Raw genomic sequence first — 13,302 nt, 5'->3', positions numbered from 1 at the left:
CCTGGTTCACACCAGACGGTGTGTGTGTAGCTTCGGCGCCCCCTGGCGGACCAGAGCTACACACACTACCGTCTGGTACACAGCCAAAGAGCACGCTCTGTCTCCAGCCAGAAAGCAGACGGAGCATTTATTACTTCAATACGTATACGCACCATCAGGCTGAAATGGGTTAATGTATTGAGCACTGAATTTGAGTGTGATCAACTGCTCAGTGATGAAGGTTGGAAGGAAAACATGGCAGGGTTTCACTCTCTGAACCCAGAATTAACACTTTTGTTGTTGTCATCTGATACTTCTTGAGATGTGTTCTACATGCATTTCTTGAAAGCAGAACACACTTAACAAACAAACAAACAAAAAAACAATGTTAATATTTAGGAAAAGAAATGCATGCAAACAGCATGCCAACATGGGCTATGGTAAACAATAAATTAGCATTATGTATTTATAGCCTCTTTAAGAAGAACTACGATGGCAAACCGAAGGAACTGGTAGAGTACAAACCGTTCGGCAAACTTGCCTAATGAAAGGGAGCTATTTTAGGCAAACAGAGGAATGAATCTGCACAAAGAATAAAAAGTCCCTGCAATAAGGAGGAATAGGCCAAGCAAAATCCTTTCCCAAAGAGTTTTGTTTTCTTTTGGCAGTATGAGTTATCAAAACTGTGGACTTGAATTTTTTTTCAGCCAGTTGCTTCGTTTGTAAATCTCTTACCTGGTCTGCATAATTATAATGATAATAACTTATCTGACTTATCTATTATTTATTACAACATTGTTGCTAAGAAAAGATCACATTTTTTTGCAGTTTTGCAAATAAAGAAATTCATCCTGTGAATTCATCCCCTCAGCCTTGTTATGGCATTGGCTCCTCTGCTTTTGTGGAGAAGGGCTGGCAGGCTGTCAAAGGATACCACTGAATAGCGTGTGCCTCTGCCGTGCCCCCTGTGGCCCAGCCAGTTATCGCCTCTGACAAAGACGGACCAGCCTATTGGCTGTGCCATCGGCTCAGACTCTCTTTCCACAGTCGCTTTGTTCCTGTGGAGGCATTTCGATCTAGCTTGCAAACATACACTGTATATATAGTAGATCAAGGTTTTATTACTGTATGCTTTATTTCCATAAAACTTACCTAGACCGAGTAACGACATTCAGTTAACATACTGTTAATTGTGTAAACCTCTCTAGATCTTAAATGTGCATTTATGTATATGAACATCAAAAGAATGTTTCAATCCCTGTTGTATGACTAGTAAGATAATACATATTGTCTAACTCAAGCATCTCAATATGTCACAGCAAATGGCTATTTTCATATTGGGCACTATTTTATGCATTAGGGCCTGTGTCCACAGGATGCCTATTTTCAATAAGAATAACATGTACGTATTTCCACTTCAAGAGCACTAAGCATCTCTGCTTAAAAGATGCAGACACCTTCTTTGACGCAGCACTTTGAGCTTTGCAAATAGAAATTTGCTAAACTTCTGTATAAAGCTGGATGCTCATCACCCACCCTACCACCAAACGTGTGGATGGTTCATGTCGAATAGGACATGTCTGTGTATAGACTGTTTATTTGCTTCATTTCATTCAAAGTAAGTACAATAATGTATATGGCCGATGATGATGACGATGATGATGATGATGATGATGATGATGATGATGATGATGTCCTTTTTGACTTAGCAACAACACAGAAGGTCAGAACGCAAAGCATTAAAAACACATCCTTTGGACACAGACCCTTATGATGGAGTTGCACAGTATTAGCAGGAAAACAATGTTTCAGATATGTATTTTCCTTCATAGCCTTGTTTCTTTTGTGACACAGGAGCCCCTCACAAATGATGGAAGTTGCATTCAAGTGGAAGCCGTGTGGATTCCCCCAAGCGCTCCCCAGAAGCCTACAGGGCACTCAGCCCCTATGGCTTTGGAAAGGTAATGTTTGTTATTAGAAATTTACAATCAAGCTGCCTTTGACTTTGTTTTATTTTGGGTTAGTCAGCTGATAGCTGAAAGGTTTTTGTTGAGAAAGGTGTTGAATGCGCCTAACTCTTAATTTTGTTTCTGGTTTTTTTTTTTTTTACTTATTAAATATTTTGAATTTACACGTGGTAGTTGTTGAACTTGCCTTGCTTTTGGCAGTCATTTACTATTGTACGATGGTGTCCCTGTTATATTAATTAGGTGCCGTTTACTAAAGTATGCAACTGCATGTAACACCCTGAAACATGTTACATACAGCAGACACGGTTTAAAAAAACGGTAAAATAAGGTTTTATCCTTTTGACTTGTTTCTGTGTTTCTGCGGTCGTCTGGACCTTTTTGTAGCAAGGCTTCTTTATGCACATTGTCACACTTCATACACATGAAACCCCAGAGATGAAGGTATGATATTCATGAGCTACGAACGCACTGTAGTCTGAAACTCCCCCCAGGGCTGACACATCTAGCCTTGGCACTGCAGTGCTATACAAATAGCAGATTATATAACAAACATATTAGCATGGGTATATGTGTGTATATTTTTTTGGGTGGGTCTGTTTCATTACATTACATTACACTTAGCTAACGCTTTTATCCAAAGCGACTTAGATATTTACAGGGTATTAGCTACGGTCCCTGGCGCAACGAGGGGTTAGGTGCTTCTCTGAAAGGCACTTCAACCATGGAAGGAGGTATAGGGAGAGGTAAGGATGGGATTCAAAGCTGGTGGAAACCATCTGATCTTAAGACCACCTTCCTTTTTTTCTTAAATATATTTTTAGGGCTTTTTGCCTTTATGTTTGACAGGACAGTGGAGGAGAGACAGAAAATGAGTTGGACAGGGAAGAATCGGCAAATGACCCGGACCGGAATCGAACCCGGGTCGCCGGTGTAGTAACCCAGTGCCCTACCGTAAGGCCATGGCAGGGCCTTAAGACCACCTTCCTAACCATTAGGCCACGGCTACCCACTTTCACTTTAAGATGTACATTCACTGTTTTGTAATATGTCTAGGTGGCGATGGTTCTGTCATGAAACACTGCCTCAGAAACGTGCTGTCTATCAGAAGATACAGCATCTTCAAGGGCCAAGATGAACCTCTTGTAACATCGCCACTAGATCTGTCCAAATGGTGAGCATCAACTTCTGTTCTGAGGTATTGTATTGTTTGAATAAAACAGGTGATGCGTAAGACTATTTCAGAGAGACGAGAAATTATGGCTCCGTGGCATTGTTCAATGTCAGTGAGGATGTTGTGTGTTTTCTATCTCCTCTGCAGATGTGGATTTCAACAATTAAGGCCCTTTTGCTCCCGTACTGAAATATGGCAAGGAAAGTCTTGCTCTCTGTCTAAATCAATTGTGGCTGACACACTCGCTGAAAAGTCCAAAATAACTTCATACTGTACAGGCCTTCTCCTTAATCGGAGGGGGGAGGGGAGACAACATCTGCAAGGCAGCGATGAATTCATCTACAAAATCAACTGAAAAGCCCCCTATCCACAATATCTGACATACAGTACGTAACAAGTATCAGCAACAAAAGTCTGAATACGTTCTTGTGCACTGTGTGACCTCTTTGTGAACTCTTCAACAGTTTCTCATCACCGTTGGCAACCCAGTCTCACCATGGGTCTGTCCAGTCTCCTTCCCTCTATTGGTGCTTTCCCAGCATTGAGTCTCTCAAGCCGTTCCCATCTAACATTGACCTTGACCGAGTGCAAGAAACTTCTTCCCACTCCTCTTGCTATACCACTCAAAGGCACCTCAAGGAAAGCAACTTGGAGGTGATTTGGTGGACTCAATTAAAGTGTGTGGACTGGAACATGGAACCTACAGCACCTTAGGCACGAGAACGTGTGGCATCACATGCAGAAGGTCAGTAGGTCTACAGCCGTGCCACTAGAACTGGGTGGAAAACTTGGACAGTTGGTGTAGAAGCCAGTATTACATTTAATGGAGGGAAAGAGTATGTACCGAGAGCCAGACAACTTCATCACACTAGTCACCACTGACAACACCCAAAGAGCGATGCCGCCCCACATATCGTCAGACATTTGAAACCTGCGCTACAAAGTCCTGCCAACTCATTTCTTCTCCTTGCTTTGATGTGGTGGACACAGCAGGCCAATACAGTATAGCAGAGTATACCTCTGTCAATGAACTCCTCAAGTGTGACACTTAAAATGTGGAGAAGGCATTTTCACTACCTGTTGAATGTGGAAGTGAAAGAACATACCCACTGCTTTGGAAGAGAAGGTAATCATTTTATGACTTTCTAACAGTTTGTTTAGTGTTCATCTACTTGCGGTGCCCTTGTTTGAGGTAAGAAGTCTCAGTCCAGATTCCTGTCTCAGACAGTTGACACTTTGTGACAAGAATTCCGTTTCCCATTTGAGATTTAGAATGTTGTCAAAAATCCAAAGCTAACAAGACTTCTTACTTTTGTTTACAATTCTCCAAATCATTGTGACACATGTTCAGAAGCTAATTGGTGTAGTGTTGCCCTCAAACATTTGTTTTCTTTACTTGTATGTCATCTAATGGTTTTGATACAGTGTCACATGATCATCTTTCGATAATTCCTTAGATGCTGTTTGAAAAGAAAGACAATTTCCCCCAAATGTATTGTTACGCCCCAAAACTGAAATGGCCCTATGGGGCTAACACAGAACCAAACTTAACCATTAAAATACTACAGACAACACCTTTTAAACATACAGCCCAACCAGTGGGATTTTAATTGTAATAGACATAAACATTTAACAAACATAAAGTCGAACTACACAAAGACAGTCCCACGGCTGGAGAGGCAACAGCCATCATCTCACTAAGAGAGCCTCTGCAGATCAGTGGGGTTTTCCAGCTTTTAAAGGCAGCTTGATTGCAGAGTCAGGTGTAGAGCCAGGTGCTGTTCATCAAGCCACTCCCAGGTACCTAATTGGAGCTAATCAGGCAATGGGCAAACAAGGTCTTGTATGCAGCCGTAACACCCCCACCCTTAAAACAATGAATAAATAATTGCATATACTTAAACATCAACATTACGATAAATATGCAACACATTAACATTGTGATAAATATGAAACACATCAACATCACATCTATTCATTGTAAAACATTGTTAAAAATAGGGTTAAACAAGGCTGCATAAAATCTTTTAAATACAAATATGCCCTACTCTCTCTAAACCTGACAAAAGCTGAAAAGAAATGCTTGCTAACTAACGGATCTTCAGCGGCTTACCCAGCTCGAGACCGAAGTCCCCGTCTGGGATAGACCGCCAGAAACAAAAACAAAACGGCGACTGCTACATGAAAAAGGTGTTAAAAAGGTTAAGATGATTAAAACAAGATTAAATCTGGGCCAATTAATGTGCTGCTAAAAGATATACAACAAAGCAGCCAAACACCGGTAGCCATACCAAAGTGGGTGCCACTCCCACAAATACAAAATGACTACCACCATGAGGTTTACATACAAAAATATACAGACAAGTTGCCCTATACCCACACCAAACACAGTAACGAACCAACAGGTAACCACAAACGTGGAGTGCAAGCACAAACGGGTCCACAAAAAGTAGCTCCAGTACACAAATGACCCTACCAAATGTGCCCTGCCACTACCACAACCAAAAGGCACCACATCTATACCAGTTACTGTGAGGATCTAGGGGAGGAACAACAATGACCAATCAAAACTAGGAAAACACCTCCACAATCAAGGACCCACCGATCCGTGGAGTGAAATCCTCAAACAAAAAGGTCAAACATAAAAGCTGTAAATTGGAAAATTTAGCAGTAACAAAGTGACAACTGTAGACTGCGACATCCACCACAACTCAGTCACAGGGTAGTCTCCCCTACCCAAACATGTTGCCAGCTCACCCTGAGCTGCAACCAACGTGACTTACCAAAATGCAGAGTGCAGCTACCACCAAGTCACACACAGTTACTCTATACGTCCAAACAGCTACATAAACTTTACAAACAAAGACATACAAACCTCATGGGTGGTTCAATCGCGGACTCGAGCCCCCATTATGTTACGCCCCAACACTGAAATGGCCCTATGGGGGCTAACACAGAACCAAACTTAACTTTTAAAAGACTACAGACAACACCTTTTTAAACATACAGCCCAACCAGTGGGATTTTAATTGTAATAGACATAAACATTTAACAAACATAAAGTCGAACTACACAAAGACAGTCCCAGATCAGTGGGGTTTTCCAGCTTTTAAAGGCAGCTTGATTGCAGAGTCAGGTGTAGAGCCAGGTGCTGTTCATCAAGCCACTCCCAGGTACCTAATTGGAGCTAATCAGGCAATGGGCAAACAAGGTCTTGTATGCAGCCGTAACAGTATTAATAGATGAAGTCCTCACCAAGACTCACTTAGTGTGAAATACATGATTTAGCCCAGCCTAAACCTATGGAATTTTTAGTAGTACTCTATGAATATAACCATTAACCCGAGGATGTAACTGAAAGTACTCTTTTGTATTATTTGCTTTTATGGTGCATTTTGCTATTCTTCTATGCATCATGCTTCTTTGTTTGTTTGATTGTTTTTTTTTTTTTTTTTTTTTTTTTTGCTATTGGAAGAAGCCGATGGAGCAGTCAGAGACTGCAAGGACATGGAGTCAAATGTAGGTAAACCACCTTTTATACCTTTTTATTTTCTGTTAATAACATTTCTGTCAGATCCACTCTAGTCAAAAATGAGACGGGAAACATAGATATATTTCAGAAGCTTTATTTCTGAATGCATACATTTGTATTTGGGGGTATGGCTCTGTTCAGAGGAAGTTCCCCGGCTTCTCCATGAGCTCCATGGAAGCCAATACAGGGAACAGCAGCATCCTCAGGTGGAGTGCCTTCCATTTAGCTGGAAAGGCGAAATACCCCCTAGAACAGAGCAAGCAACAACAACATGACATTGTTTGGCAATGACTAGTCTGGTGGAGCAGGGGAGGTGGTGGGAGCAAAACAAGCAGCAAAAAGCAATGACAGGAAAACAAATTCGGTAGTTTAAATAAAGTGCGCCAAAAGTCAGCATCCAATTGCGAGCAGCAGCTGATTAACCAAAGCGCAGCTGATTAGTGGAGAGTTGTATGGGTTGGGTAGACGTTAGCCAATTGGCAAAAGGCAGGGTTGACTACGTGGTCTGCCAGAACTATCGCAGGTTGCTCGATTTAAGATTGTTTTTGTCTTTATTTGCCTCATATTGTAATCAACGGTCTTATTGTCTGGCAAAACTTTTGGTAGTCTACAGCAAGTTGGGCAATGACACTGTAGCATGCATGTTGGGCATGTAATGTGAACTTGTAGGCAATATTAACTAAACAAGAAAAGCTATACTAAAACTAGGCAAATGATCACTAAAATACTAGTACCAAAGAACAGTTTAAAACAGTGCTATGTTTTTTTTCTAAGACAAGTTCGTTTATGTGCACTAATAATTAATCTGATATTTAATCAAACCAGGTCATATTGAAAGACTGGAGTTAAGATTCAACTATGGACTACCTTCTCTCAGTCAAACACACAGATTCATATGCCTGCTTACGACTGGATAAAAACTCTGCAAAAACTACACCCCCCTGCTTTGACACTGACTGACCATTGTGAAAATCGTGTATCCGCCTTTTGACAATAAATTCATCTGATGATTATTTTAAAACAAGTAACATTACATGGTACATTTTACTGGTGCATTTTAAACAATATGAATAGAACTGTCCAGCAAATTCTTGCAGATTTTGTCATACAGTAGAAAATGTTGCTGTTTTGGTTTAAAACGTTAGCTGTGTAAATCGCAACGAAGTCTTGACATTTTGTGTTACGGAAAGGAACGGCATGAATTATTATCCTTTTCCAACTTTAGTGGACGTGATTATCACATTTGTTGCTTACTGTACATGTGCTCTTCTTCTTCCTTTTCAATTATTATTATTCTTACAATGTAGATTACTAAAGTGCTTTTTGGCCTCTTAAGACTGTATAAAGTTTACCTGGTCTTCAAAGTGTTACATTGTAAAACACAAAAAGCCATGCCATAGGATTTAATACTATACCTATTATATCTAATTTAACTTATTGAACACTTTGTACTACAAAGGGAAAAAGAGTGATCTATTTTTTTCTTAATACATATTTTTGATAAATTGTTCATATAACATTTTAAGAATGAACATGCAGAGTTTTGATCTGTGGTGAGTATGAGGGATACAACGTTGTACAAAAAGGAAATGTTTTTCCATGTATTATTTTACTTTTGGATTGTATTTATGTATTTATGGTATTCAAAATGCCATCAGAGTGTAATTCAACATCTGTTGTGATTGTGAAGGTTTTCTGGCATTGGAAAAGCCCATATATGGATACATTTATGTCACATATATGTGTCATTTATGCTGGTGATTGAAAAGTGAGATCATTTTTTCACTTCAGTGCAACCGTTGTTATTGTCCATGAAAGTATATGAAACCAAGCCTTAAATCTTCTTGCTGCCAAAGTTGTGTCGTTGGTGTGAGGGATTCGGGCTAGTATTTGTCATTCGTCACTAAGCCCTTTGTTTGTTTTTTTTTGTTGTTGGTGGGTTTTTTTTTGCCTGTGTTCTTGTGTAATACCATGTGCTTCTGTTGTATTGCATTTGAGGCCTTACTTATAATGTGTACTGATGCTACTGTTATTATTGGCACTTGTTTGTGTTTTGACAAAATGTAAAGATTTTATTATATCATTGTGTTTTACCATAGTCTGCAATAATACTAATTGGAGTTGGATACTCTGAAAAGCCTTAGAGTAAATATATTTTTCTCTTTTTAAAGAGGACTGCTTATATATTGAAAATTATCGAGTCACGTGTTAAAAGATAATGATATATTTTTGTTTATTTATGAGGTGTATATTTGTGAAAATGAACAGTATTCAAATTGTTGTTTAAATGTATTAATACTGTTAAACATGCTGTTTTACTGTTCCAAAATGCATTTTGCCACTCCTGTTCTGCATGGCTCAGGAAGCTCACTTTTGTTGAGTATTACTGAGACATACTGTATGTCGACAAAATTGTAACTTATTGGATTTTTGAAAGTGAAAGGGAATAAAAGCCTATTCATTCTCTTGAGCCCGATTCATACTACGTGTGAGAGAGGGTTATACCTGTGGAATGGTTCACACGTGCTAAGCAATGGCCAAATAGAGTTAGTGTGTATAGACAGAACTACGTACGTAGTTTAGTCAATCATAGGGTATGAAGGGCCCTTAGTGAACAGTGTTGGACAGAAAGAAAATATCTCCATGATGGCGGACCATTTGTGTTTTATTGTGTTAATAATGAATGGTTTTGTACCCGAAGAAGGGCAAGTTTGAGTATAGTTATGTTGTGGTTATTTGTAATTTATTGTGCCCATATTTTGTATTAAATTAAAATTTGCTTTTTCCTCATGCCATTCTTTTTTTCTATTATGAGGAGAGTTGTACTCTTAATAGTACTGTGGAACCAATGGTGGTGGATAAGCTTTGGTTACACACACACACACACACACACACACACACACACACACACACACACACACACACACACACACACACACACACACACACACACACAGACAAGTTCAACTGGTTCAAAGAAAAATATGTTAATAACAACCGTAATGTCATTTTAACCACAATGTATGTTAAGACTCAGTCTTTCGTTGCATAGTTGTGACAGTAACCTATGTGAAAAAAAATACTGTTTATAATAGACTGTGTATTTGGCCTAAGATGACAGTAATAGTGTCTTGTTTTATATATTTGTATGCAACAAAACAGTGTGAAGAACGCAAAAAAACAAAGCTTTAATCAGTACTCTACATGTGACATTGAACAGAATTTTACTCTTATTGTTGTCCAGATTGTGTCACTGACTGACACTGCTTGTGCATTTCAACATTTCACAAGTGAGTACAAAAACAATAAAGTCTTCCCTTTGAAATGTTGCGGCAATGTGGGAAAAATAAAGGTCTATCCCATATGTACCTGGCACTTGTATTTTTTCACTATATACGGGCTATGTGTATACGGAGTGGATTCGCCTATGTAGGGCCTATTGCCTATTTGGGGGGTGGGGGGTCGGTATCATCTGGGTTTAGAAATGCAATCCACTTGCTGTTTTTGATTGTTCCCCCTTCTTGTTCAATAAAAAAAGAATAATGATAAAAAAAGAAATGCTATCCATGTTATCCATGTAGATAAAACATAGGCTATCTAATAAAAGTAATAATGCCAAGATTAAAAAAACACCACTGAATCAATCTTTTGTAATTATAATGTTGGCTGAGGTAGAACACCTAGACACCTTTCAAACAATATCGACAGTCAGTGAGCAACTAACTGCACCTCAAACTCTGCGAGTTGCTGTCAGATCTGTGGTCATATGGCTGTCCGATGGAGGCAATGAAAAAATGTGGCCCTCCTCATCAAAGTTGCCCATCCCTGGCATAATGGCATTAGGCCTACTGAATCTGTCTGACACACCCAGTGGCCGCAGCACTTCACTAAACCAGAAATAGCTCACATTTTCTCACACATTTTGAGTAAATTGTATGCTTTCGTTATCACGAATGGGCAGTCATGGGTGAGCGGTTAGGGCGTCAGACTTGTAGCCCAAAGGTTGCTGGTTCCACTCCCGTCCCGCCAGATTGGAGAAATTAACCAGTGCTCTCCCCCATCCTCCTCCATGACTGAGGTACCCTTAGCATGGTACCGTCTTGCCCCTTGCACGGGTGAGGCATAAATGCAATTTCGTTGTGTGTAGTGAACACTTGTGTGCTGTGGAGTGCTGTGTCACAATGACAATGGGAGTTGGAGGTTCCCAGTTTGGCTTTCACTTTCACTTTTCACTTAATCTCTGTGGCATGAATGAACACCAAGGACCCAAAATTCAACGACCTCATTACCACTCGGCTGATTCAGAGAATGTATAATGTGCCCATGCAATTATTTTGTAGCCTATATGTTTGTGAGGGCCTGACATTTGACTTGTGCAACCAGCAAAAGTCTTCATAATAGCAGCCAATATAAGCAGGTCATCAGCTCCTCTCTGCAGGGTCGCTGACAGCTTTCGCTGGGCCTGGGACAAGTCATTTGAAAGGCCCCCTACCCAATACATACTGTACAATGTAATGGGGACCCAATTCTCCCTGGGCCCGGAACAGGAACAGTCCTTTCAAATCTGCTCCATTGTGACTCGTTATTAAAGTCTGGAGTACTTTATTGTCAATAATCTATGTAACAGGGTTGGCACAGAAGTTTGAAATTGCGTTTGACCAGGCTCCAATGTGCAGTTTAACTAAAAACATTTAAATAAGACATTGACAATAATCTCTCTCTCTCTCTCACTCAGCGCGCGCGCACACCCACACACACACACGACTAACCTACTCATACATGAATTTACAATTCTTTCTCTGACACATTCATTCATAACATACACACAGGCAATTCACAATCACACGGGCAGTTTTTTACTAACATACTGATATAGACATGTACAATACAACACACACACATCGTGTGCAATAAGAATACTGACACACACACACACACACACACACACACACACACACACACACACACACACACACACACACACACACACACACACACACACACACACACACACACACAGCAGCAGCAGCAGCAGCAGAGGTACAATCAGTGGTCTTAGTAGCAAAGTGAAAAGTGTAGATCTGTATACAAGGTGCCAGTGGCATGGTGAAGACATGTTCATGGAATGTCATCCAGTGACCTTGGAATGTTCATGTGGTTTTCCTCAGTGTGTTCATGAGTCTGATGGCTTGTGGAAAAAAGCTGTGGCTCAGTCTGCTTATGCGGGACCACAGGTTGCGGTACGACTTCCCTGATGGCAGAAGGGAGAACAGTCTGTGTGCTGGATGAGTTGTGTCTTTGATGATGTTCATCGCCCTCTTGGAACAGTGTGAAGTGTACAGTTCCTCGATGGCTGGTAGGGTGACCTGATGATCTTTTCTGCTGTCCTCACCACCCTCTGTAGCGTCTTTTTGTCTGCAGCTGTCGTGCCAAACAGAGACACTGGTCAGGATGCTCTCAATAGCACCTCTGTAGAAGGTGGTGAGAGCAGAGGTGGGGTTATTGTTCTGTTCACATCTAGTGGTCGTTTCAATAGCCTTCTTACTTGAAAATATTTGGTTGAGTGACCATCTTTAAGGGTATAGGCCTAACATTTATGTAAGTTTAGTTGCATTTAGCTCATTTTGATGTCCTTGTAGGATTTCATTATGAAATCACAGTTACAAATGTACATTGAAATCTCTAAATGCCTTTATAGCATTGGGAGTCGAATAAATTGAAACACAACTGTAGGCCTATATACTGAGTGGCCATGAATAATCTTTTTCAGTGTAGAATGTCATATTTTATTTCTCTTGACTTTCTAATTCTGTGGGATATATCCGGGCGCCACTATGGAACCCAGAAGACATTTAGCGCGGCGCCCAGGCCTTGTTTGCCTGTGCTTGTGCGTGTGAGGGACGGCTGAGTCTGGGAACTATATAGGCTAGCTGAGGGGTTCCCAAACTTTACCATGACAAGCCCCAATGCAGCAATGTTCAGAGAAACATCAGATTGTTATTATAATGCCATTCTCAACGAAAGGGATCATTGTTTTGCTTTTTTTTTTTTTTTACTTTTATGAAGCCTACATTAATTTTTCAATAATTTAGTTTTCTTCCAACTTAACACAGACAGACAACCTCGCGGCCCCTCTGTGGTCCCCGGCCCCGCCTTTGAAAACGAGCTTAGGCCTGTGTGAGGGGTAGGCCTAGGGTTGTTAGTAGGCCTACATTACAACAACAACAACAATAATAATAATAATAATAATAATAATAATAATAATAATAATAATAATAACAATAATAATAATAGCCTAATAAAGACAGCATATTGCTCTATTGTTTGCTTTAGTCCTTGTTAGGCCTGACTGGCATTATTATCATTACACTACAGTATTATAATTAGGCCTAATCCCTGTGTTTGATTTAAACTAAATGGACTAATTGGACTTTATAATAGCACGGCTTAGATGCATCTATGGCCACAGGTTGAAGGCCATCCATCCAATTTTGAAATGATGGGTTTTCTTACCAGATTAATTAGGTCTACTTTGATGAGGCATATACAAGGGGATGGAAGCCTATAAAAAGTTTCAAATGATTGGTTGTGCACATGTGATGTCACTCTTGAAATTGTTCTGGTTTATTAGATGCCCGTTTGGAAGCCTG

The 13,302-nt window shown here is 40.1% G+C and overlaps 1 protein-coding gene across 1 annotated transcript in view; it reads left to right on the top strand.

The window, feature by feature from the left end:
• Positions 1-9,512, top strand: part of LOC134461375 (methyl-CpG-binding domain protein 5-like) — a 52,244-nt gene extending 42,732 nt beyond the window's left edge. Inside the window, exons 7-11 of the mRNA XM_063214236.1 lie at positions 1,834-1,940; positions 3,003-3,120; positions 3,268-4,246; positions 6,596-6,639; positions 7,478-9,512. Coding sequence (XP_063070306.1) covers positions 1,834-1,850 — 17 coding nt within the window. The 3' untranslated portion in view covers positions 1,851-1,940; positions 3,003-3,120; positions 3,268-4,246; positions 6,596-6,639; positions 7,478-9,512. The remainder of the gene's footprint in view (positions 1-1,833; positions 1,941-3,002; positions 3,121-3,267; positions 4,247-6,595; positions 6,640-7,477) is intronic.
• The last annotated feature ends 3,790 nt before the right edge of the window (positions 9,513-13,302 follow it).

This window comes from Engraulis encrasicolus, chromosome 13 (genome assembly GCF_034702125.1).
Source record: "Engraulis encrasicolus isolate BLACKSEA-1 chromosome 13, IST_EnEncr_1.0, whole genome shotgun sequence".
Classification (NCBI taxonomy): Eukaryota; Metazoa; Chordata; class Actinopteri; order Clupeiformes; family Engraulidae; genus Engraulis; species Engraulis encrasicolus.
This window is presented reverse-complemented; position numbering and strand designations above follow the sequence as displayed.